The sequence below is a fragment of the Chrysochloris asiatica genome, unplaced genomic scaffold (genome assembly GCF_000296735.1).
Source record: "Chrysochloris asiatica unplaced genomic scaffold, ChrAsi1.0 scaffold00007, whole genome shotgun sequence".
Taxonomy (NCBI): domain Eukaryota; kingdom Metazoa; phylum Chordata; class Mammalia; order Afrosoricida; family Chrysochloridae; genus Chrysochloris; species Chrysochloris asiatica.
Window position 1 is genome coordinate 36,016,044 of NW_006408525.1, and position 27,361 is coordinate 36,043,404.

Here is a 27,361-nt window from a genome sequence, read left to right on the forward strand (position 1 = left end):
TGGAAGCCTTCACTCAATTCTCAATAAAAAGTTAAAAAAAGAAAAAGACTTTACCAGATGGGCTCAGCACTTTATAAGTTTGCAAAAGAGTCCTTACCTGTGAAGTGCTTGTGGTTCCTCCAGAGCCTGGGGTGTTGGGCCTAATTGTGACAGTCGCTGTCCTGGGTTGGAATGAAGTAAAGGTTTGCTGACTTGTACCTGTACTAGATGGAATGATACCCAGGACTTTTTGTTGTACTTGAACAACACCTTAAAAAAAGATGAAGAAGACCCAGTTACTCCACACCCCTTTCAAGATAAGCATTAGATGTTGCTCAATTTCTGAGGAGAGACTACGTGTGGCAGGGTTTTAAGTGGACTACACAGAATGTGAGATCTGAGGACTGAAATCAGTGAAGAGGAAATGAAAAATAATGGCAACAGTATGATCTGGCAAATGTGAATTAAAACTCCTCACATTTCCCTTACCTCCTTGCGTTGCTGGCACATTTACAGCGACAATCTTGCTGTTTGCAGGAAGTGGCAGTTTGGTAATTACTTTTCCTGCCATAGTGACTGGACTGCCTGTAATGTGGAACGTCTGACCTGTGCTGGCAATGGTTGTAGCAGATGTGGCAGCTGTGCTGGTGGCTAATGGGGTATAAGACATTTAATAAGCTTTAGATTTAAAATAACCAGCAACGTTGTGACTTCTAGGAAGGGCACCAATGCATGAAATGTGGCTCAGTTTGTATTTTTAAGAAAAACATTTCTCTCCTCTCAGAGTCTGTGACCTATGTAAATGTTTGCAAGTGAAATAATGTGAGAGGAGTCTCGCTAATGTAATATCATGAATATTATCTGGAACAAACCAACTGCTACAGCTTGTTTGCTCAATCAGCTGCAAAAGAAAAACAATTTTCTAAAAGAGACGATTCATTTTAGTAGGTAAAGGACTGAAATTTTTCATTTTTCTGGATGAAAAGCAAACTTTTATTTAACCACAGCTGTGTACCTGAATTCGACTGGCCTTGCTTAACCCACGTAGCAAAGGTTTGGTGGAAGTTCTTGTTTTGCTGGAATGTTACTGTAGCCGGAGACCCAACTTTAGTAGTTAGCACCATTTTAGCTCCAGGTGACACTGAGCCACTTATGGGGGCCACCATAACTTTCTGTGCTGGAGAGATGGTAGTGGTGGTACTGTTAGTTGGGGAAGTAGTGGAAGCTGCAATTATTGTTGGCTTCTGTTGCTCCAATCGTTTCTAGAAAAAGCAGGGAAGAGAAAAAAAGAACAAAAATGGTTCTCAATAAAACACTATTTCCTAAGAAGTCAAGCCACAATTTCTCCCAATCTACGAAGCTTCTTATACTAAAATTTAAAAATCATGTTACTTCTGAAACTATGCCTAAACGTTTACCAGGGAATTTAATTTCTTGATAGAAGGAAAAATGCCATGGCTTTATGTCACGTATATCTTAATAAAGGTAAGAAGTTATACAAAAAGGAAAATTTTACACGTATGGTTTTCCAGCCTATACAGATATCCAGATGGAAAAGAACAGAGATGTGGGCAATCTTACTGAGGGTCAGCATTCCTCACTACTCAGAAGTGGGACTGATGGCATTTACCAAACCTTACAACATAAGGTTTGCGTTTTATTGCAATGTTAGTTTATCCAGCCATAAGGCTGATGTCAGTATTTACTATTGCTACTGAAGTTAGCAAACCTGCAATCAAGCCAGGAGAATACTGCAAACTACAGCAATCTGTCTAGACTTCTTACATTATTTAGTTCATATTTTTTCAGAAAAATATGCGAGACTATTTTATGCAAAGTGGTATAATCTGATTTTTCAGAACTCAAGCCTAGCCAAGGTATCTTTTTATTATACACTGTGGAAATTTTCTAACACCTTCTCAACAATGGTCTGAATAATAATCTTGCAAAAATAACAAGTGGGATTTATTGTAAATGTGGTGGTAGGTGATTTATCTTCCTCTTTTATTTACCATGCCTGAAACAATGAGGTTGCTGGCATTATTGCCATGATCAAACAAGGAAACTAAGAGAAATTTGGTAATCTGCCAAAGAGGGACACAGAGCTGGTGAATGATAGAGCTGGGAGGTGCAGGAAGAGAAGGTTCCAACGCTCTTGCCATTGCAAACTTACAAGTGACATCACACACAGTAATTGTTTTAGGACCGTTTTTGGAAACACTGAATATACCCGAACATATATTAAGGTGTTTCAGATAACAATTCCTCACAAGAAAGGAAGATGAGTTTGGTTATTTGGAGATGTCCCCTGATTCAATCACTAGGAAAACAAAGCCAACAACTTAGTAGTTATTTCCTGGGGCTGTGACTGAATAAATCTTTCCAAGAAATTTTTTAGAGCAATACATTATTTACATTTAGAATCATAGTTTCAAAGAGATGTTAAGAATGTGAAAGCAATACAATGAAAAGAGAAGCCAAAGCAAAGTTTTAAATATTTGAATTTTGAGATATGAAAGGAGCTCAGGATACCAACTTATTGCTGGGTTGGAAATTTCATCATGTTGTATCTTGCAAACCATGATCTCCCATCAGTAGCTCTAAGAATAATCAATAATTACAATAACCTTGTATAAGGTTTTATACACAGTTTACTTTTTTATAGATTACAGAGCTTTTCCAGTTTAAGATTTTGCAGAAAAAGGTTATTTTTAGAAAGTATCCTCTAAATTATAAAGCTAATAAGAGAACCTTATTCCAAATTTTGCTTTCCAAATATGAATAGTTTTTGTAAAACCACAGCTTAGTGTATCCACAGAGCTATTTTCAAGTATATGGAAAATACAGTGATGGCTGAACAATAAGATGATCGCAATTTATGTTGCTGAACTATACAAGTGGAGACTGTAGAAATGGCGAATGGACTGTCACTTCTATACTTACCACAATAAAATACAAACACACACACACACACACACACAATTAATGTGCTTTCAGTGGGTATGAATTTGGCCAAAAATGTGAATATGTTGCCAGGTGGGACTCTACCAAATCCCCCACCTGCTGGGCAGCCAATAGCTGCTGTTTTAGCTGAACCTCCATTGGGGCCTTGAAGTCCTCTGGTTTCTTCTGTTCACTAACCTTAGCCTGTTGCTCAACTGCCTGTGCTTTCTCTTTCTCCACTCTGCAAGAAAAAAGGAGACACAGGTCAGATGCCAGCCTATGAGGAAGCTGACCAACTCTTGTAAGGGAAGACTTTCACATCATGCAAAGTATGAAATGACTTTGATTAAAAATGAGAAATTCAAATTAAGGTAACTGCTGTTTGTTGTTTAACGTGTCCTCAAGTCAGTTCCAACTTATAGCAACCCTGTTATAGGGTTTCTGAGGAGCAGTTAGTAAGTTTGAACTGCCAACCTTGCAGTTAGTAGTCCAGTGCTTAACCTACAGTGTCATACCAACACTCTGTAAAGATAATTTTGTTGTTGTTGTTAAGTACCATCGAGTCAGCTCCGACCCATAGCAACCATGTATAGGGTTTCCAAGGAGCGGCTGGTGGGTTTGAACCGTCCACCTCGTGGATCAACCTGACCTTGAGGTCCAACGCATTATCCTGCAGTGCCACACCAGGACTCCATACAGATAATTAGGAACTGACAAATAACAGCACATTAAAAAATTAGAAACAGGATCTTCATAAATGATATATGTATCTTGTACTTAAAATCAAAAGGTAAAATAAAATAACCAGGACATATACTGAATTAATTTATGTAACTATAAATTTATAAATAGGACATACTGATCTAATTATGTTATCAAAGTGATCATTCTTTAACCATTTCCTCACCTTTCAGCAAATGCCCTGATCTCCCATAATTCCAACTCTTCTTCCGCTACCCAGGTTTCAATAATAACAGGGCCAGTTTGCTTGGGTGTTTCTGGTCTCTTTGGCCGTAATGCACTTGATCGCAGGCCTTTCCTCTGAGGTGTAGGCGTTTCTTTGGAAAACAAATCAGAGTATTTGAAGTAGTATAGCTTCTGAACTATACTTTGGAAAACAAATCAGAGTATTTGAAGTAGTATAGCTTCTAAGCTAAACTATAGTATAGCTTCTAAAATAGACCTTCTGGCATCTTTTTTCATACCATGACAAGTGTTGTTAAAAGTACTGTTGAGTCAATTCAGACTCAGAGCAATTCTGTATAGGGATTCTGAGGAGCAGCTGGTGGGTTTGAACAGGTGACAGTGCTTATCCCATAGCACCTCACCAGTACTCCACCATGAAAAGCAGGGGTGGGGACATTTTCTTAAAGGGCCAAAACTAAACCCAAACCCATTACCTGAGTCAATTCTGACCTATAGCAGCCTAACATCCAGCAGACCTGTCCCAGCAGGTTTCCAAGGCTAGACATTTTTACAGAAGCAGATGGCCACTCTTTCTCCTGTGGAATGACTGGCAGATTCTGTCAACTTTTCACTTAGTAACTGTGCACTTAACCACTGTGCCATCAGGGCTCCCTGTTAAAGGGCCAGAGGGTAAATAATTGACAAACTTTGAGGGCCAGATTATCTCTGTGCAACTATTCAACTATGCCTTTAGATTGTAAAAGTCACCAAAGATAACAGACAAATGGTTGTCTTTGGTTCCTTTTATAATAATTGTGGTTGTGTCCTAATCAGACTTTGTTTACAAAAGCAGACCAAGATCTGTGAACCGCGGTCACCTACTCCTGATATAAAAGGTCTATGGGCCTGTTCCTCTGGCTGAACATTAAGCGCTCAGTCCCCTCTTTGACTAGTCTGACATTTATTTCTCCTGTAGAGTGGTAAAGTCATTCAGGGCACGGCAGTGGTCTGCACTGAGGGCTGAGGTCTCCAGTGTCCTTCCCCCAGGAAACCTATTCTCAGTCATTTAGCCTTCCACAGAAATTTTTAAGCAAATTAAGTTTCAAAAATTAAATTAATACGTTTAGGGAGAATTAGCATCTATGAAAAAGTAAGTTTCCTAAGACATCATTTTCTTTTGACTTATTTCTTAGTGATCTTTTCCCTAAAATTTTTAATTGTGCATACAAAGTAAAATGACTGACTTATGTGTGTGTTGTGAATCTGTACACCTTCCTGAACTCTTCATAGTCTTATTAGTTATGATTTTTAAAAATATCCTAGGCATTCATAATTACCTGAAAAATCACTGTAATCACGTTTCATTCTCAATATTTACCAATTAGCAATCATTCTTATCATATTATGATTTAAGCAAGTACACTTTGTTATTGTTAAGTGCTGCTGATTTGCTTCCAACATACAGCAATCCTGTATCGGGTTCCTAAGGAGTGGCTGGTGGTTTTTAACAGCCAACCTTGTGGAGAGCATTCCAATGATAATTCTACAGTGCCACATTGTTAGTAAGTGCCACCACGTTGGTTCCAATACACATCGACTCTATATAGTCTCCAAGGCTTTAAGTCTTTGCAGGAGAAGAAAGCTTCATCTTTCTCCCATGGAGCGGTGGATGGACTTGAACTGTCAACCTTGTAGCTTGCCACACTAGATATATTATGGTACTACAGCCTTTCCTTAGCTTCCTTTAGAAGTTGCATCTTATTCTTCTAAGTATTTGTAACCCAGAGCCTATTATTTAGGTGTTCTATGAATGGCTTCCTACAAAACTATGTCTCTTAGAAGATTTCTAGCCTGAAGACTAAGGCATTTCACAACTGCTTTACAACACTGAGTCAGCAAACCTTTGCTGAACACATCTGTGTCAGACTCTACACCAACATAAAATGACCAGATATTGACCTCTTAGAGCTGGTGGTCTCATGTCAATCACTGAACCCATCTTAATTACAAGCGGTACGTGTACTATTATAGCTCTTTGTACCCTTCCTGTACTGGGCACAATGTCTATGAAGTTGTGATCGATTTCTAATGAAAGATCATTTTTAAATTGCAGTAGTCTGTAGTGAGATATCGTCTTTAGAATTTGAAAACAGAGTTAAAGAAACAATTAGAAGAAATTTCCATTTGTAAGAGCTGTGAGAAACAGATCAATAGCCAAAGAACAGAATTCTTTCTACTCCTTACCTTTTGGTGCTTCTGGAACTCCGATGGGGCAAATGATTTTCCTGATACAATATTCAGACCGAATGCCATAAGGACCAACATCTCGCCGCTTAATTATTTCTGTTGTTGTGATTTCGGTTTCAGAAGTTTCTATGGTGATTGAATTCATATATTAATGTTGTTGTTGTTCCAACTCATGGTGATGCTGTATAGGCTTTCTGAGGAGCAGCTGGTGAACTTAAATCACCGACCTTGCAGCACAAACCAATCTTACAGTCTAGCGCATCAATCCACAGCACCACACCAGGACTCCCATTTTAATAGCAACCTAAAATACTCAAGGACTAATAAAGTAAAGTATCTGGGGCTTAAAAAGAGAAACACATGGACTCAACGTGGATACTTGTGCGATCACTGCTGCCTAAAGTACTGAGCACCTGCTATGTGGACATTTCTACAACGAAAATATTGCTTTGGGGGCAGCTTAGTTCCTGGGGCAGTACTCAGTCATAAACCCAGGAACCCTGGGAGAGAAGCAGCAACCAGAAGGTCCCAGATCAAGCAGTTTATGTGATCTCTAGTCTACAACAATGAATAGTTTTTAACAATGGAAACTTGATTTAAACACAAGTAACTCACCTTAGAATTAGAACTGCCTCCCTACGCACGTAGCCTACAATTTGATGGCATGAGATGTCAAACTCACTCCAGCAAAGCTGTCTCTTTACAACACAAGCATTTTATATTAATAACAAACATGCTTAGCATAAAGCAGTATAATCGAGTGACTTTATCTCTTAAAGTTAAGACAATAAAAGAGCACCTCACCTGTTCGTGTGGTCCCACCCCCAGGAGGGGCCTTGGCTGCCATATCGTCCCACCTCAAACTTGCCCACAGTAATCGTAACATAAGGCTCACTCCAGCAAGGGACTTTACAGTCTGAAGTCTGTACCTGAAAAGACCCAAGAAAAGCCATATATGGGCATTCTATTGCACGTAGAGTGTGGTTCTTGGCCTAATTATGTCTTCAGTGGTTTTACAGGCACTTTGGCGGTTATACTTCCCTATTTAATGGAAGAACTCTTTCCTTCACAGGCATAACATGCACCTGGCAACTTAAAAAGGGTCTGTGGTCTCTTCAAATACCACATGAATGTGTAAAAGGAGCATACTACATGGCAAGATTGCTATGACAATCATTTAAGGATCTCATAAATTTAACCTAATTCCAAAATACTGTTAGAGCAATTATGAAAAAGAGCTTATGTTGAGAAATAAAGTGTTATTAAATGTGATAAAGGATAAAATTTTGGCTGATTGATTTTAACTGGGGGGGGGGGGGGGGGGAGGGAAACCCTTTCTCAAAATAAGGCAAACAATGTAATAAACAGCCCTTTTTCCAAACAGAAATGTCTGTGTCCAAATTGCAGTCCTCTAAAGCATGAACTACTGGATGAAAAATATTGCTAATATTCCTGACATTTTAACAGCACTAGTGTGATTTTGGAATCCTACACAGAGTGATAACGCACTGTTAGATAAAAGGAGTCACTGTATTAATTACTAATCAGGAGACAAGGGGGTTGGCTGTGTTCGGAGATTCTATGCATTATGTATGTGCTAAGGTAACAGAGATTTTCGACAGTCTTTTTAAAGGAGTAGTAAAAACACATCTCCAAAGGAACCGACCCTACTGCAATGATTATCATGGCCCCTTCAGAAGTAACTATAACACACTTCACAGCACCTTTCAGCTGACACTCTTCTTTAATAGGAGAAGGCCAATCGTAGGCAGGTATGTTATTAGAAACGCCATGCTTTCTACCCTAACATTTAAAGGTGGAAAAATGAATACTAGGAGGGAAAGCTCAAGCTCCAACGTTGTAGAACTCCCCATTGCTACTTGTGACTCCACTGTCTTGGTTGTATTCTCTGGCCTGGGCAAAACCATACCTAAATAAAAGGAGGTATGTTAGCTTGTGCAGGGAGCTCCCAGAAGGACAAACTGCTTGTTACTTGCAGAACACACCCTGTAGAAGTTACTGAGGAAATCTGAGGTCATGGCCGAAAGCGAATGGCCATGTATTTGGAAACTGGAAATAGAAGTTTACTCTCATTCTCTCCTTCTTCTTCCTACCCCAGTCAAGCTCTATGATCAAAAGGCAAACTTCAGAGTATTCCTTATCTTAAAATGGAAATAACACCAGGGGAGGAACATATATTCATATACAATAAGGGGCTTCAAAAACCTCATGGAAAAATTCCATTATCCTTTCAATTCATATTCCACAAACTTTTTGAAGCCCCCTCATATAAGAATGGGACTATGCAAAGGAACAGAGGGCACAGAAGTGACCTGGAATCTCTCTCCGTGCCCTCACGGAGCTGAAGCAGAGGGAAGACAAAGGGCTGACTGAGCACAGGGGGAGACATTTGATTTGACTCAAGGATGGGGATTGGGACAAGTTAAGGGTGTGTGACAGCTGACGGAAGGTAAGGGGCAGGCATGTGCTAAGGAATGAAGGTGCACAAGAACATGCCCATCTTCCAGGGTGCTAAGGCTGGAGGGGGAGCTGTGGAGGTGCAAACAGAGATGAAGCTGGTGGGAGAAGGCAGCAGGAGCCAGTATGTGCAGCCCCCAACTGGAAGCATTAAGGACCACGGTGATTAGACGCATCCAGGGGCTGAAGGGCTGTGAAAGGAAGAACTTCTCATGCCTGTGATCTTTTTCCCCTGCCCCCAACCTGGAGGCAGTGAGCCGATATCTTTCACATGATACTTTGGGTGGTGGTGGTAGTGGTGTGCCGTGGAGTCGATTCCGACTCACAGCGACCCTGAATAGGGTTTCCAAGGCTGTAAAAAAAGATGGGAGCAGATTGCCTTATCTTTCTCCTGCGGAACCACTGGTAGTTTCAAACTGCCAACCATGAGATTAGCAGCCCGACTCGTAAGCACTCCGCTACCAGAGCTCCTTAGCTCAAGAGCATTCACTGGACAGACCCAAATTTTAGGAGGATCCTTCCAGCAGCACTGTGAAAAACAAGGATCAGTTCAAAGTGACAATGAGACTTGGAATCAGGAGAAAGGATGTGGGAGAACAGGCAATATGGGGGAAAAAAAAAGGTCCTAGTTAGCATCACCCTTTCAACACTGGTCTGCCTTCTGCCTAAACATTAAATCAACACAGATCATATACATGACTTTTGGCACTTTTAGCTCCGACTCCAAGCATAAGACATGTTTTATTCAAGTTTGAGTATAAAAATGCATTTCACATGCAAGGCTTTTTTGGCGCTGTAGGATCAGCACTGGACTTTAAACAAAAAAAAAAAAAAAGGTCAGCAGTTCAAAACCACGAGTTGCTCCTCGGAAACTATAAAAGGTTGCTATGATTCAGAACCAATTCAACAGCACTTAAAAACAACAACCCTTTTTAAAAAAATACATACTAAAGTAAAAAATAATTTATTTATTTACCCATGCCTCCACTAAAGAGAGAAATGCTAATTTTCTCAGAGTCCATAAATTAAAATGTTAATATATTTGAAAACAATATCAGTTTAAAATGCATAGGAATTTCCTTCCATGAAAAAATAAAACTTAATTAAATAGACACAATTGTGCCCACAGTGCATATCAAGGCATGCTAATGCAAGGCTCCTGAGACCCCACCGCACAAAGAACCCTGAGCAACCCTTGGTCAGGCCTTGTAATTATATTCTCGTCCAGGCTGAGGGAAGAAGCATCCCCAGTTGAGACTACCTTCCATTTCAGAATGGAAAGGAGCAGAAAGGTGGACCTCCACACCTACCAGGCCATTCTAATGAATTTATCTGTACATAGTAACTTTTCCAGTGGGAAAGAAGTTACCTGCAGGACAGTCAAGGATACATTTTGGGACCGCTCTCAATGAAGAAAGCAGAAAAGTGCAGAGTAATCCTACAAATCCATGAATTGTAATGAAGATTTCCTTGATTCCCTGCAGGATTCTGCAAATCCTTCATTGCAGGCCCTGCAGAGAAATTGTACTTTTCAGCTGTCTCTATTGAATGTGTAATGGAGTGATGATATTTTAAGTCAAATCAAAAGATGAGTTATAAAAAACTTGCTCAAACAAACTATCACTGGTTGTATTAACAAAAGTAATTCCTATGTAGCTAGTACTCTCATTCTTTTTTGATCTTCTCTAATACTAGCTAATTGTACAACAGATGAAACAAAAAAGCATGGTTTTCATTTAAGGAAATTGGAAATGTATCAAAAGACACAGAGAAATGACGCCTGTTCAGTCACACGAAATAATTCAGAATCCTTGCAAAAATCTGTCTGCAGCTAAGGTTGGTCCTGATTTCTGAGCAGGTCTCAGAGGATCTGATGTTTCCAATGTTTATGTTACACCCTTTTCAATTATAAGGGTTATTACAAAGATAAGAAGAAAAAGACATAAAACATTAGACTAAGATTTAGGAAAACTGGGCAGAACATAAACTGAACTCTGTCACTCTGTGGCCAGAGGCAAGTTATTGTACATCTATACCAAAGATAATTCCTAAGATCCTTCCCCAATGAAAATTGCATGATTTGAGAACTACCAATATGACAAACTTATGATTCATCAGCAAAACTTAAGATGTCCAAAATATTTTAAAGAAATACCATTTCTGGGTCAAAAAAGAGTTCATGAGGAATCTTAGGGACTACCTTTGCTCACACGAAGAAGGGAGAGCTCCAAAATGAATGTTTATCATGCAAATAAATTACATTAGGAAGGTTTCCACAGTATGATGAGCGTTGTATAATTTATAGGCATGTTCTTTGTGTCCTATGTTTTTATGAATTACCTAGTAGAAATAAAATGCAAACATTCCACAAAATTGGTGATTATCCAATTCTATGATTATCTTGTTCCCAGAGCAAAATACATGGCAATAAGTTGGAGATGTAGACCACAAAAATCAACCATGGTTGACATGTTTCTTGTCTTGTGAAAAATAAAACTGAGTTTCATTTTAAAGGATTCCTTAAAGTTTGAGTCGTTACATATTTTTCCCTAAGTTAACTTTAGTATCTACCAGCTGGCTATGTTCAAACCTTTCTGTATCTTATTTCCAGGACTAACTTTGGCCAGTGCATTATCTGCTTGCCTGTCTCATCTTAGCTCTGTTAAGTCATTTTCTTAATAACTGTGAGTCTCTTAACTGATGACTCATTCACAATTTTCTCCCTTCCCCAAATACATTTTAAAGTACATACCTCCACGTGATACCAAAGGTTGGTCTGGGAGAAGGATAAGGCCATATATCCAAGGCAGGCTTTGCATTGTAATTAAAATAAGGGACTTCTCGGATTCCTCCTTTTCTGGCCAACTTTTTTAAGTCATCATTAGGTAGAACAAATATACTCTTCTTGCTGCTCTTAGTAACAAACTTTCTATAGGACGGCAGAGCTGTACCTGAGCGTGTCTTCTTAGGTCTTGAAAATTTCATCAATTTCACTTTGTCTCTTGTGGAATATTCTTTGCTCACAGTCATAGATGTTACCAGAGTTCCTCCTGCGGTGGTCAGGGAGTCCGTCAGTGTTGTGGTGACCACGGTTTTGCTCTGCTCCTTTACAGAGATGATGTCCACACTGCTGCCGGTGGAGGGTGTGGAGAGCTTTGTCACCGTTGTAGTGGTGGTTGTGACAGTGGACTTGGCACAGTTTTCTGTGGAAGAGACCACCGTTTGCCTGTCTCCTTTTGCTACCTTAATCACTGTTTTTGATTCAGTGGCCACTGTTGATGTCATCGTGGTGACTTCTGTGATGACGGTTTTTCTTTTAGTTTCTCCATTGACATTTTCATCTTTGTTACCAGGCAGACCATTTTCATCAATGAAATCACAGCTGAGGTTAGATTCCTCTCCAGAAGTAACAGGTGATGGAGGAACTTTCTTAACTTCTGAAGTTTCAATTTCCATGTCTTCAACCTGATGAAGTGAACTTCTTTCTGGATGAGAGGGTGGAACTGTGATAGTGTGTATGCTCTCAGACTCTTCTTTGGTTGATGGCAGGGCTTCAAGGCTATCTTGGTAATCGCCTTCAGTGTCGGACGAACTCAGTAAACGTGATCTTGTTCCCAAGTTGTTTTTTTCATTAAAACCTTCCATGACGACATCACCATTCATGAATGGCTTTATAACAGACTCCTTAACAGTCAATGACTTAGTATCATTTTCAGGAACTGTCTTATTTATATTATTGACCTTTGGTTCGACATCACCACTTACTACCTTACTTTCTGGGATTTCTTTCAAGCATTCACCTTTCAAATAGACTCTAGGTTTGTTATCTCTTCCATTGATTTGAAATGTACTTGTTTTCTGTCCTTTCTTGTCAGACTCTCGGTTTTCATTATTCTTTTTGTCAGTGAAACTTTTTAGATTTATTTGATCTAAAATACGTTTATTACCTGGTCTCTCATCTAACTTTGGTTCTTGACTTGCTTTTTTACCATTGGCTTCAGACAACTTAGCCTGCAGCCTGCCACCACAGTTCCCAGGGGCCTGATCTGAAATGATGTCGCTTTTTAAAGGATCTGAGTCTTCACCATCTTGTTCCTGAGTTATGAACTGTTCAGAAAGACTTTCATTGCTATTCTGAACAATCATATCGTCTTCACTGCTGTCCTGAACAGACATAGTGTCAGAACTATTCTCCAAAGTGCTATTACATTCAGAGTCGCATCCCAGTTTTCCTTCAAAACTCATTGTTTTTGACAGAGATGGGGCATCTCTGTCACTGGTACTTTTCGGTATTGATGGAAGCAAAGAGCTCTTAGAAGGAGAAACAATGGTGTCATCGTCCTCCTGGAGGAGTGGCGTTTTGCTCTGACGAATCAAAGCTGCAATTTCATTTGCACCAGCTAGCCGAGAAGCGTCCAGGAGAACGTCTCTTCCTTTTGTTTGAACAGTGCTCGGTTCCTGAACTTTACTGGCAGGGTCAGAGAGACTCTCGTCTATGTCATTTACAACAGAACTCGGTTTCTGACTGTTTCCTTCTGTACCCTGAATGGAAACATCCTCCACTGCTTGATCGTTTGATGCTGGATCCTTTGCATAAAGTCTGTCTGTTGTATGGTTAGAATCACTGAGCCCCAGAACTGAGGAATCACTCTGTGAGCAACCCTGAATCAGACCTTCAGATTTCTCATTTCTTGCATTAGGGCTTTGTTCTTGCCTAAGCAGGTCACACCCTTCTTTTACTTTTGTTACCACTGGTGACTCGGATAAACTTTTTGTAGAAGCCTTTCCTGTGCCCTTAATTCCACCCTCCAACTTCATTTTTTCTAGGCGCTGTTTCTCTTCCAGTGTAAACTGTTTAATCCTTCTTTCAAGAAGTCCATCTAGTTTGGATGACTTTATTTTCTTTTTATAACTAGTCCTTAGATGAAAACCCTCGCTCACATTGACCACATCTACTTGAGAAATGTCCTGGCAATTCATGTGGGATACTACCTTCACATCATCATCTATTTCCATTGGTTCTTCCTTGAAGGATTTATCATTATCAGAATCTAAAACTTCTTTTATATCTGTGAGACAAAAACATTTATAGAACTATAAGTTTGGTTTGAAATGTGGAATCCATAAGAACAGTTTTACTTCTAAAGCTGTCTAGTTTCCCTATGTTCATTCAAGAGTTCAAATCCAGGAATTTAGAAGTTCCTGGTATATGATTAAAATTAATCAACAGGGTTGAAATATAGGCTAAACAACACATATATTCCAAATATAAAAATGTTTTTATTCTAAGTGTCTAAAAATGATGGAATAGCACAAAATTTTCTTTGTAAGGATAGGTTATTGTATATACTAGTACATTTGTATAAGATTTTATACAGTCTTTTATAATTATAAAATCTTTAGACTTAGAAATTATTAAAAAAGGAAAGCTTTTTTTTTTTTAACAAAAGCCAATGTTAAGTTCTTCAAAAGAACTTAAACCTGCAGTTATCATGTGACCCAGCAATTCTACTGCTACATATACACCTATGAGAAATCAAATTTACATCCACACAAAAATTTGTACATGATGCTCAAAGCAGCATTATTCACAATAGCAAAAAGCAACACCCAAATGTTCATCAATTGATGAATGAATAAACAGAAATATGGTATATCCAGAGAATAGAATATTATCTGGGCAAATGAAATGCATGAAGCATTGATTCACGCTTCAATATGGTTACACTTCAAAAACATGTTAAATAATAGAAGCCTGGCACGAAGGACCATGTAATGTATTAATCCACTGTATGGAGCACTCTTCACGAATTGGGAGTGAAGGCGGAGATTGGGGAGTGACTAATAATCGGCACAAGAATTCTTTTTAGGGTAAAGAAAATGTTCTAAACTTAACTGCGATGTCTGAACAACTCTGTGAATACTAAAAATCATTGATATTTTAAATGGGTGAATTACACATTATGTGAGTTAAGCTCAATAAGCTGTTATTAAAAAAAAAAAAAAAAAAGACAATGCAGTATCTTTCTCATTGTAGGAACTAAAGCCCATGTATTGTTATCACCCGAGACTGCCTTCCATGTTTGACTTTCCTTACCTGGTTCTTTCTCAGTAATTTTTGAGATGTCCATTTCATTTTGATCTACTTCTTTTGCAGCATCAGAATCTTTTACCTCACCTTTTTCAGAATCAAGTTCTGTTTTTACTTTTTTTAGACTTCGTGGACTTTTTCTTTTATCAGATTCATCCATATTTTCACCCATATTATTTTTACCTAAAAAGAACCAAAAATTTAGTAATTATATGAGTATTCCCAATACTAGTGATTTACTTTAATACATCTAGCTGAATAGAAATAATTACATTTCCCAACAATGTATATACTTTGCTTTTAAGTTATTTTAAAAAGGTTGACAATACCAAATACTGTTTTCATAGATGCCTGGCTGCCCTAGACAACTGGGCCAATTGATGATATGGGTAATTTGTTAATTACTGTTAACATGTTGAATTTGACAATGGCATGGTGGTGAAAAAAAAAACTGTCATTTCAGCTACAGCTACACACATCCTTTTGGTGAAAAAACATGAGTTCTGGAATTTGCTTTAAAAAATCTAGGGATATCGAGCAAGCATAAGTGAAACATACGATATATTTTGGTAACTACTGAGGTTCAGTTGATGGTTCCGTCACTGATCTTTACATCTGTGTAATTAAAAATTTTCCATAGTAAGAAAAAAACACAACAAAACAAGAAAACCAGAATTATGTCAAGATGAATCTCCTGGGTTCTTAGGGGTATTTTTCTCCTTTTCATTTTCTTCTATAAGAAGATAACCAAATATCTTACGGATTCACAAAGCATACTGGTATTTTATTTAGTATACTTTAAAGAGTTGACTGAGGAAAAGGAAGAGAGTGTAAAAAACCATACCTAGTGTCTGTCAAAAGAGCATGATGCTAAGTGAGAGAAGAAAACATCTTAGAAAAAAGGGGGATAGGGATTCTGTTTGGACCCCACATATAACAAAAGGAAAAACCAAAAAATAAACTAACTAACGGGGTGCTATTCTTATTCAAGGCTACTTTAGTTATTTCAGAACAACTGGGCAGTACGTTTTTAAAATTTTAAGTAGCTCAAGAAAAGCTCTATGTGCTCGTGATAGCTCCCTCTACAATCTTGAAGAATGCTGACATTTTAAATGTTGCAGTTCAGTGCCGTCAAGTCACTTCTCACTCAGGGACTCTGTCAGGGTTATTGAGGAGCAGCTGGTGAGTCTGAACCACTGACCTTGTGATTAGCAGACCAGTGTTTATCCATTAATACCACACAGGACTCTCAACATTTTAGATAGACAACTATAAAATGTTTGGTTCCCCCCCTATTAAAAGTCTTCTGGACATAAAGAATACGTAAGCCTAAAAATTTAAGTACCATTTAAGTGCATATTTATAGTTAGAATATTTATAGTTAGAATAGATATTGGAGATAAGAAACACATAGCTAATAGTCAAACAAGTTTACTGCACTAGCCTTCTGGGGCTAAGCGAAGAGTTCCATTAGTTGCATTTCCTTCTGTTTTTCAACACATTTGTGCCTCTATCATATGATCTGACTAGATCAGACATGATTATAGGGACTTAGAGTTCTGATACTATAGATGGTGGTTACTATTTCCTTCCTTGGAGAACCTACTCTGTATTTAAACGCAGAGCCCTGGACACCGTTCACTACTACTTTCTTCCTTGCTGCCTCCCAGGACAAGAGGCTCTTATCAAGATGCGAAAAGACCAGCTGTGTCATTCATGGATGAAGGCCCAACAGCATTTGGAAAATGAAAAACCTTATGTAGAGAAAAACTGATAGCAAATAAATCTACAAAATCCTACATGCTCTGTGTACTGCGGATCTGGATTTCTTCTGTAATTCGAAGTGCTACATGGGTAACTGAAACAATATTTGAGACAAAATAACTGAAGTTTTATTGTTTGCAACAACATATCAGACAAGGGACTAATCTAAAATTTTTACAGAAAACTGTTAATACCGCTATAAGAAAAAGACAAGGAACCCAATTAAAAAATAGGCACAGGACATAAACCGACACTTCATCAATAAAGGCATTCAAGCAGCCAACAAACATGAAGAAATGTTCAGGAGCATTAGCCATTCTTGTTGTAAAGTGACGTCAAATTGGTTCTGACTCAAAGTGATTGTGTATACGGTTTCCAAGGAGTGGCTGGTGGATTTAAACTGAGTGATGCAAATCAAAGCAACTATGAGACACCATCTCACACCAGCATTAACAGCGAAGTTCAAAAACCCCAGAAAACAACAAATGCTGGCGAGGGGTTGAGAGACGAGGAAGCTTCTACTTTACTGGTGGGACCGTAAAATGGTTCAACCATTGTGGAAAATGGTATGGCACTTCCTCAGAAGGTTTCAAACAGAGATACTGTAAGACTAAGAATCCTGCTACTTAGTATATATCCACAATAACTAAGAGCCAGGACACGAGTAGATATATGCACACCCATGTTATTTACAATAGCAAAAAGATGGAGATGGCCTAAATGCCCATCAGTGGAAGAGTAGGTACACAAAGTTTGGTACATACACACAATGGAATACAACTCTGAAGAAAAATGATGAATCTGTGAAACACCTCACAACATGGATGAACCTGGAGGACACTACGCTGAGTGAAATAAGTCAATCTCAAAAGGACAAATATTGTATGAGATCACTATTGTAAAAACTCAAAAAATAAGGTTTTTATACTAAAAGAAACATTCTTTGATGGTTACCCAGGGTGGGAGGGACAATAAGAGTAATTCACAGGCTAAAGGGTGATGGGGAGGGCAATATACAAGAAGAGGGCGGTTGACAGAAGAATGCTGAAGACAGGTAAAGGCACGGGGAAGTATGCAAAGACTACAGGGGATAGAGAGAAATAGTGATAAATACACAACCTTGGAACAACAGAGTTCTATGTGTAGACACATGGACCGAGATAAAGGCTGAATGGGTACGGGAGGACGAGTAGGGTATATACAAGTAATTACATATCCCACAAATAGATGAGCGTTTGAGGGAGGACACTTGTATATGTGGAACCACAGGGAGGAAGTGGGACAACTGTTGTTACATGGAGGGACTGCATTCACCGAGATGAAACAAAGCATACAACGTTCTGTTGACTATAGAACTGATGACCCTGTCTGCAAACCTTCCCTCAATTCACAATGAAAGTTTAAAAAAAAAATTTTAACACTCCTTTTGGAATTTTTATAATTACTATTGAGCCTGAATATAATCAAAATAAAAATCAAATTGAAATTTGAATAGTTCTATTTACTAGCAATATTTACTATCTACTCTGATATCCTCCCCATACTAACGGTTTCACAAATCTAACACTCCAGGTTTCATCAGAACCATTTACAAGAAAGCCAAATCCTTTTCCTAGGTATGAATTCACCATCTGTCAGGTCCTATATAATCTCCTAGGTTTATGCTTCAAAGGAAAAAACACATCACACCATACACCAGCAAATTACTGTTTTTGAAACCTGCTTCAGCCAGGAGAGGTATATTCTTGCCAGGGTTCTGCCCTCATTCTCTGGTGAATTCCACATCACTTAGAGAATCCACAAAATAATTTGTTAGGGTAACATGAGTTTTAACTACATAGTCTCTTCAAACCATGTATTTTAAGAGCGAGTGTCTCAGGAGTACAGTAATTTCAAATGCTAAAGTTCACTGGCTAGTTGTTTCAACTGAGACACTGCCTCATTTCTGAGCTGGGGAAGCCTCTATCACTTCCCTTAGGGTTTGGTTAAGCACCACACTATGCTGAAATGGTATAACTCCTCAAGAAGTTAAGTAGTACTGGGTTTACAATTCAAAAACAAACTAGGTGGCCAAAGCTGCCTTTGTCATTTTAAATAAAGATGCTCCCTTTTCCCATCTTTCTTTACCTGAAATCTTAAATGTTAAAGTCCTGTGAGCAAAAGTAACTTTAAATTCTTTAGAGTCTAAACATTTAAATATGATCAATATATAAATTTATAAGCAATACAAATAAAAAAATGCTTATGCAGAAAAAAAAAAACCCTTCATAACTTACTTCCTTCTAATGATTTTCTGTAATTCACATTTGTATTGCCTGGCAATTTAGGTAGAAATCGGTAAACATGAGTTTTACTAATCCAGCTCCAACCGCCATATCCTGTTACTCTGTATTCCTCTCCTTTTTGTTTCCAAACCTGGTGAAAATAAAAACACTTTGATTATACAAGAATGACAATCCCTATTAAGCACGTGTGGTTTTTATAAATTTTTAAAAAGCAAGATCATTAGGGTTTCCAAGGCTGTAAATCTGCACAGAAGAAGACTGGCTCGTCTTTCTCCCACAGAGCATTAGGAGGGTTCCAACAGCTGACCTTCTGGTTAGCCATAGAGTGCTTTAACCACTGCACCACTCAGACACCTTCTAAGAAGACCATTAAACCAACCAAATTAATCTACGAATTAACCTGCTTTAGGCTGGAAGGAAAATATTTGAGGGTGAAAAGGGGAGTTATTCTTATGGTATAATGAGATTGTGTTAAGGGTGATGGAAAAATCTAGAAACAGGTGGTAGTGATGGTTTTATAGCACAATGAATATAATCAACGACACTAAATTGTATATATAATTCCTGAAATGGGAAATGTTTTATTGTATTTTATTTTTACCAGTTTATAAAACCTTTCAATATAGAAACAAATAAAAGAACTTAATACTCCTGTCTAATACACAAATTTTAACACAATTTTGCAAGTTTTATAACAATTTCCATAAATTGATCTAGTAACTCTATTATTCTACTAAAATAAACCTATGCTCTTAAAACTTTAAGAACAATTCACTTTCTTCCAATTGTATTAAAAGACGGTGTCAAAAAGTGGGATTTATACCAGGTTTGCACGGATCCTGGTGTGCTACTGTCGGATCAGCACTTGACTGCTACGCAAAACACAGCAATTCAAACCCACCAGCTGCTCCTTAGAAACCCTATACAGGATTTGTATGAGTTGGAACTAACTCGACAGCATTTAATAAGAATAACATCATGCATGGATAGTTCGATATTAAAAAACAATCAATGTAATCCATCACATAAATAAAACAAAGAAAAAGAACCACTGTTCATATCAATTGACGCAACAAAGGCATTTCACAAACGTCCACTCTCACTCCTGATAAAAATACTCAACAAAACAGGAACAGAAGAGAAGTCCCGCAACATAATTAAAAGATTATTAAAAACAAAAACAAGGAATCTTATAGAATAAGCACTGGTTTGCTAAACACAAGGTCAGCAGTTCAAACCCACCAGATGCTCCTTATAAACCCTATATGGGGTCACTATGAATGGGAACCGGCTCAGCAGCACTTAACAACAATACCAAGCCAACAGCCAACAGCCAACATCACTCTTAACAGTAAGAAACTGAAGCCATTCCCTTGTGAATAGGAACTAGACAAGGATGCCCTTTATCACCATTTCTTTCAATATTATGCTGAAAGTCTTAGCCACAGCGACAAGGCAAGAAAGGTATCCAAACTGGCAAAGAAGTAAAACTCTATTTGCAGATGATACAACCCTATACTACAAGAACCCCAAAGACTCAGCAAAAAAATAACTATATATAATAATTGGAATTCACTGATGGATTCAGAAAAGTGGCAGGGCCCCAAGACCAATAGACAAAAACCAGCTGGATTCTTTTACACTAGGAAAAAGAGCTCCGAAAAGGAAATCAGAAAAATAATACCATTTAAAAACAGCCACCCAAAAGATGAAATACTTGGGAAGAAATCGAACCAAAGAAACAAAAGACCTACACAAAGAAAACGACAAAATTCTACAAGAAACCAAAAGAGATCTCCAGAAATGGAAGAATATAGTGTATGCCTGTGAACAGTAAGACTTAACATTGTGAAAATGCCAACACTACCCAAATCAATCTATAGATACAATGCTATCCCAATTCAGATTCCAACATCATTCTTTAAAGAGATGGAAAAACTAATCACTAACTACATATGGAAAGTGAAAAGACCCCAGAAAAGTGAAGTATTATTAAAAAAGAAAAACAAAAAGTAGGCCTCTCACTTCCTGATCGATCTCAAAACCTACTACACAGCCACAGTAGTCAAAATAACCTGGGATTGTTTAAATGAAAGACACATAGATCAACGGAATAGACTTGAGAACGCAGAAGTAAATCCTTGCACCTATGGTCAGTTGTTCTTCGACCAAGGGCCAAAATACACTAAATGCCAACACATGGTGCTGGCAAAATTAGAAGTCCATTTGCAGAAAATTGAGACAAGTCACAAAAATGACCTCAATGTGCATTAAAGACCTAAATGTAAACTCTAGAACTATAAAGATCATCAGTGAAAAAACCAGTGACACACTTAGTGGTTCTGATACATGGCATAAATACGTGATCAAACATAGCAGAAAACATACAAACAGAAGACAAAAGAGATGACTGGGACCTCCCAAAAATTCAACACTTAAGTGCTTCAAAGGATTTCATCAAAAGCATACAAAGAGAATCACCAGACTGAGAAAAGATGTTTAACAACAACAGATCGGACAAAAGGACTGCTCTATAAGATCCAATTTTAAAAATAAGCAGATGATATGAACAGCCAAATCACCAAAGAACACATTCAGGTGGCCAATAAACATATAAAGAAGAGCTCAGGATCATCAGTCACTTGATAGATGCAAATCAAAAGATCAATGTTACCCCAGCAGTAATAGCAAAGTATCAGAAAACAAAAAACAACCAATGCTGGTGAGGTTATGGAGAGACTGGGGCTCTTCTACACTGCTGGTATGACTATGAAATTGTACAACCACTGTGGAAAACGGTATGCGGCTTCCTCAAAAAGTTATAAAGAAAAATACCATATAACTGAAGAAGCCCTCAAGAAATGCGAGCTGTGAAAGAGATGTCAGCACCTCCATGTCCACTGAAGCACTATCCACAACAGCAAAAAGACAGAGTTATATGTTAATCAAAAGAAGAATGGATAAATATATTTTGGTCCAAACACATAATGGAATACTACCTAACCTTGGAAGAATAATGATGAATTTGCAAAACACCTCACAAAAATGACCTTGGAGGACATTATGCTGTATGAAAGTAAACATTCACAAAAGGACCTTTCTGCAAAAAGTTAAAAAAAGGTTTTCTTGATAAAAGAAACATTCTGTGTAGGTTACTGGATGATGGGGCAGGCAATATACAAGATGGAGGTTGGCAGAGCAAAGATGAAGGTAACGGAAGACACAGAAAGGAATGCAAGAGTTAAAACGAATAGAGGTAAATACTGCTGACTGACTATACATAGAGGGGATGGTCATCATTGTACGGAAGCAAAATTTATGATTTGTTGAATGTAGAACTGATGATCTGCTCTGTGAACTTTCTCTCAATTCACAATAAAGAGTTAAAAACAGCCAACTGTATAAAAAATAAAACCAAATTAGGAACAATTATATCTGCATAGTTAAAAGAGTCCCAGAAATGGGTATAAGATTTTTAAAGATTATAGTAACAATCACCTGATGTTTCACTGGAAATGTGTATTTTACCCATGTCGCCTGCTGCATTGTTTCTTCCTCTTCTTGTTTTTTCTCTTTTTTTTTAACTTTCTCTTTTTCTTCTCTTTCGATTGAAGTCATCCTGTGTAATCTAATAACACATGGAGAGAAAGGAAGAATTACCTTTAAATTAGGAAAATACACAAGTTTATAAAATATAGTACTAAAAATTAGAAGAAAAAGTTAGTTGTAATTCTGTAATCTAGATCACCACCAATGACTAAAATAAGATGTGCAATTTCATAATAGGAAAAAAAATCAAGTCAATATCAATACAAATAGAAACAAACTGTGCTACCTTTCCATATAACTCCCCATGAGAAACACTGATTCACGATTTATTCCTAAAACACTGCATGCAACTATGAACATTTATGTATCTCTTTATCGCTGAGTGTCATGGAGTCATTTCTGACTCATAGCGAGTCTCTGTCCATCATGTACTTACACCAATGGGATATTACTGATTATAATCTGGCAATAATGACACTGGGTCCTCCACATCAGAATATTCAGACCTTTTTGAAGATTTAAACAATACAAATGGTGCAGTAGGATCAGCACTAGACTGCGAACCACAAGGTCACCAGTTCAAACCCATCAGTTGCTCCTCGGAAACTCCAATACAGGGCTGCTTGATAGGGCTGCCTGAGTCAGAACCGACTTGCTGGCTCTAAACAACAACATGGACATTCTATGATTTGTGGAATCCGTTCCCTTTTAAGGGAAATCTTATTGTGGTCCCAGATTTTCTTTTTAAGAAAAAAGAAAGATCAATAAATTTAAAGACTTTCATCTATTAGCCAGTATTTTGGATTCTTTCTCATTAGAAGTAGATTTTAAAGCTTTTACAGGGCCCACAACAGTATTTAGGCTTCTTATATCTGAGAGAAGGGAGCCCGGGGACTTCCTTCACCTTCTGGGTTGGGGAAGGGCTGGAAAGGAGGGGCCACATTGATCTCAATCATTACACAAGGACAAGAAGAGTTTCTCTCTCAGTTTAGGGGGTATTGCAGTCCTGTGTTCAACCCATGGATGCTCAGACACCACGTACACCCTCTACTCACATATTGCCAATGTGCTACTTACAACTATGTGGAAACAATAACAGGGCCTCTTGCCAACTTGGAGACACCTGAAAGATGTGAAGGGGCTAGCTATGTCCACACCAAACACATGCACAAATGGGCCATTACCTAACTCCATTTTTATGGCTTTGTCTCTCCACGACTATGTTGTTGTTATGTGCCGTCGAATCGGTTCCAACTCATGGCAACCCCATGTAGGGTTTCCAAAGAACAGCTGGTGGGTTTGAACTGTTAATGTTGTAGTTTGCAGTCCAGTGCTGATCCTACAGTGCCACACCAGAAGACCTCATGCCTATTGAATGTACACAACTAGTAGAACAAGCACATGCCCTACGGCTCTCACAGACTTCCAAAACCAAGCCCACTGCTGCCTGGCTGACTCTGACTCCTGGACTATTGTTGTTGTCCTGTGTTGTCCACTTGAGTCTGACTCATAGCAACCCTGTATAGGGTTTCTGAGGAGCAACGGGTGGGTTTGAACTGCCGACCTTGTGTGGTTCACAGTCCAGTGCTGATCCTACAGCACCCTAGAACCCAGCCTCCCCTAGACTAACACCTCATGCTTTATTGTTGCTGTTAAGTCCATCAAGTCAGGTTTGCTTCACAGCGACCTTTACAGGGGTTCTAAGGAGAGGGTACAGGGTTTGAACCACTGACCTTTCGGTTAGCAGTATCCTGTTTATCCTACAGTGCCATATCAGGACTCCTCATGCCTATTATTAAATGCACACAATACAGAAAACATCTGTCCTAAGGCTCTCACAGACCACTGTGCCTAGTTGATTCCACCTCAAAGCGATCCTCTAGAACTGCCACACAGGGTCTCCAAACCTGTGCTCTTTAGGGCAGCAGAGCAGCTGAAGGTTGGCAGTGCACTACACCAGGGCTCCTTTAGGCACTTACAGTCGTGTGAATTGATGGGAGGAGGAGGAAGGGAGTAGGGGCTCACCTGGGACTGACTCACTCAACTCCCATGGCTTAATCAACATCTTGGAACTTGTGAGTGGGCACAGGAGTGGGATGTTGGTGATGCCAAACCGATGCTCAGACTGTACACTTCACACTCATCAGTCAAGAAGCAACCGTGCTTTTCACTACCTCCATTTAAACTAATTTCACATCAAACTTTCAGAATGTTAGTCCAACTGAGAAGTCAAAAATACTATCTCACTGGCATTTTTACAACTATAAGAGAAGTCATAATTTTTCAGGTCTACTCGCTTTCCATTCCATATCAACCATTTTGCAAAACACCTGTTAAAATGCTTCATCTTCTTGCACTGGATTATTTGTTCTTTTCATTTACAAAAGGTCTTCTCTCAAAACGAAATTTTCTATTTGTCCTATAAATATTTTCCAATTTTTCATCTGTCTTTTGAGTTTAATTACAATATTTTTCCACATAGAATTTTAAATACATGTTTCCACTATTTCTTCCTCTATAGCACTGTGGTTTTTGTTATGTTCTAAAAGAACAAAAAAAGTATCACAACGAAAAACAAATAAATTAATTAATACATGCTCTCTTAATAAAGTTGTATGTGTATATGTGTTTTTGTTGTTGTTTTTTAAAGCATCTCCAGCTGTGTGGTTTTGCCCCCCTGAGGTAGGAGTCTAGGCTATATTTTGTCTCAACATATTTTCCGGCCCCTCTTTGAAGGACAATGCTACCAGTACCCACATGTCCATGTGTTTAGGTCTACTTCTGGGCTCTCTATTCTAGTCGACTGTATGTTCCATACTTCTTTAGCAGAAGTTTTAAAAATTATTGCAACTTCAGAATATGTTCTGATAACTATTCCCTTTTGAAGAATATCTCAGCTATTTCAGCACATTAGTTTTTCTGGATGAATATTTATTACTTTTCATCCAGAAAAGCTTCTCTGTCTCTCTAAGGGGGAATATCCCATTCACAATACAAACAAATTAAATTTTAATAACTGAATTAGGAGAGAAATAGCCTTTAGGAAATTGTTGTTAGATGGCACTGAGTCGGTACCAACTCACAGCCGCCATCTTTACAACAGAATGAAACACTGCCCAGTCCCTTGCCAACCTCACAATCACTGCTATACCTGAGCCCACTGCTGCCACCACTGTACCAATCCATCTCACTGGGAGTCTTCCTCTTTTTCTATGACCTAACAGTCTTTGCAAATAATATCTGACTTTGTCTTCTCAAGCTGACGTGTAAAGTTTTCTGTTCAGCTCTTTTACCTCATTTCTTCTATTTCTTTAGCATCTCTACACTGAAGAGCAAGTTTCAGAGTCTGTTTTGATATCCATTTTTGTCTTTTTCTTCTTGCTTATCTTCTTAATAACCTTTTGCTTTCTTCCTGTATGATGGTAAGATAAGATAGTGGCCACAGTAGACACCTTTCTCTTGTTTCTCCTGAATACTAATGGACATGTTTCAAGGGTTTCACCCTAAAGCATGATGATGATTTGGTTTGAAACGCATCTTTAAAAGAGAAAGACCATTCATTTACTCCTTTTTTTTTTGTCTTTAAACAATAATTTATAATGAACTTAGACAAATACCTTCTTAGTATTTAAAGAAATTAAGCAAGTTTTCTCCCTTTGTCTTCTTTAAACAAGACATTAATGATCTCCTAATATCAGACAATTTTCTTATGTCTATGCTAAAGCCAATTTAGTCAATGCTTGTATTATTCTTTTAATTTAATCCTGAATATATGTTAATGTCTACAATTTCTTTTAGGTACATATATTTGTTAACTATTAATTGCTAATTGCAGTTAGAATTCCAGTGCTTATCCTACAGCACCACACCAGGGCTCGTTCTAAAAAATACCCAAAGGTTAAGTATGTTTTTGTTTTCTATCTCATTGAATCTACTCTTATCTTCAATATTTTCTTTATTGAGGCTGATCTACTTATTCGTTTTCTGGCTTCTTGAGAATGAGATGTATGGGTATTTAATTTACAGTCTTTCTCTTCTACCACTGAATGCTATCGATTTTCCCTAGGTGCTCTTGAGATACATCCCACAAGGTTCACTTTACATAATATTTTCAGAAACATTTAGTTCATAATATTTCTTAGTTTCCATTATGCTTTTTCTTTGACCACTGGTACTTATCTTCTTATATTTCAAACAAAACTAAGACTGTGCATTTTGTTAAAATTTACCACCAAAAGAGCTCTGGTAGTGTAGTGGTTACGAATTTGACTGCAAACTGCAAGGTCAGTAGTTTGAAACTACCAGCTGTTCCGTGGGCGAAAAGATGAGGCTTTCTGCTCCTGTAAAGATTTACAGCCTCGGAAACCCTGTACAGGGTCGTCGCTGTGAGTCAGAACCGACTCCACAGCACATAACCACCACCATGACCACCACAGTCTATTCTGTGCGGTGCCAAGGCTGGCAGAGCAAACTCACCAGCTGCTCCTCAGAAACCCTATGCAGAGTCACTATGATTCGGACCAACTCGACAGCACTTAAGAACAGCAAGAAGTCTATGCTGCTGTTAAATGCTGTCGAGTTGGTCGGACTCATGATGATCATATAGAGTTTCTGAGGACTGACTGGTGAGTCTGAGTCACTGACCTTGTGGTTAGTAGTCCAGCGCTTATCCTACAGCACCACACCAGGAAAACAGTCGATAGCCCTAAACAATACTACAACATTATATTAACATGTTGTTATTGTTAAGTCCTGTGGAGTTGGTTCCGACTCATAGCAACCCTGCACAGGGTTTCCGAAACTGTAAATCTTTACAGGAGCAGAAAGCCTCATGGACTTTCTCCCGCAGAACCGCTGGCAGTTTCGAACTGCTGACCTTGCGGTTCACAGCCCGATTCGTAACCACTACGTTACCAGAGCTCCTTTCTATTAACATACATGTTACATTTTATATAAAGGGCATCAAGCTAGGTGAATTCTATTACAGCTTCTTTTCTGACTTTAGTCATATGAAATTCCATCATATTCCATCCTCGGAAACCCTACACAGGGTCGCTATGACTCAGAACTGACTCAACGGCACTTAACAATAGTAAGGATACCCTTGCAGGAATATACT

The 27,361-nt window shown here is 38.4% G+C and overlaps 1 protein-coding gene across 1 annotated transcript in view; it reads right to left on the reverse strand.

The window, feature by feature from the left end:
• Positions 1-27,361, reverse strand: part of BPTF (bromodomain PHD finger transcription factor) — a 164,470-nt gene that overhangs the window by 33,138 nt on the left and 103,971 nt on the right. Inside the window, exons 11-20 of the mRNA XM_006833731.1 lie at positions 22,192-22,321; positions 18,685-18,823; positions 14,651-14,827; positions 11,306-13,622; positions 6,880-7,004; positions 6,073-6,201; positions 3,830-3,980; positions 3,121-3,163; positions 995-1,241; positions 98-249 (exon numbers count right to left, since the gene is read on the reverse strand). Of these exons, the coding sequence (XP_006833794.1) occupies positions 98-249; positions 995-1,241; positions 3,121-3,163; positions 3,830-3,980; positions 6,073-6,201; positions 6,880-7,004; positions 11,306-13,622; positions 14,651-14,827; positions 18,685-18,823; positions 22,192-22,321 (3,610 nt within the window). The remainder of the gene's footprint in view (positions 1-97; positions 250-994; positions 1,242-3,120; positions 3,164-3,829; positions 3,981-6,072; positions 6,202-6,879; positions 7,005-11,305; positions 13,623-14,650; positions 14,828-18,684; positions 18,824-22,191; positions 22,322-27,361) is intronic.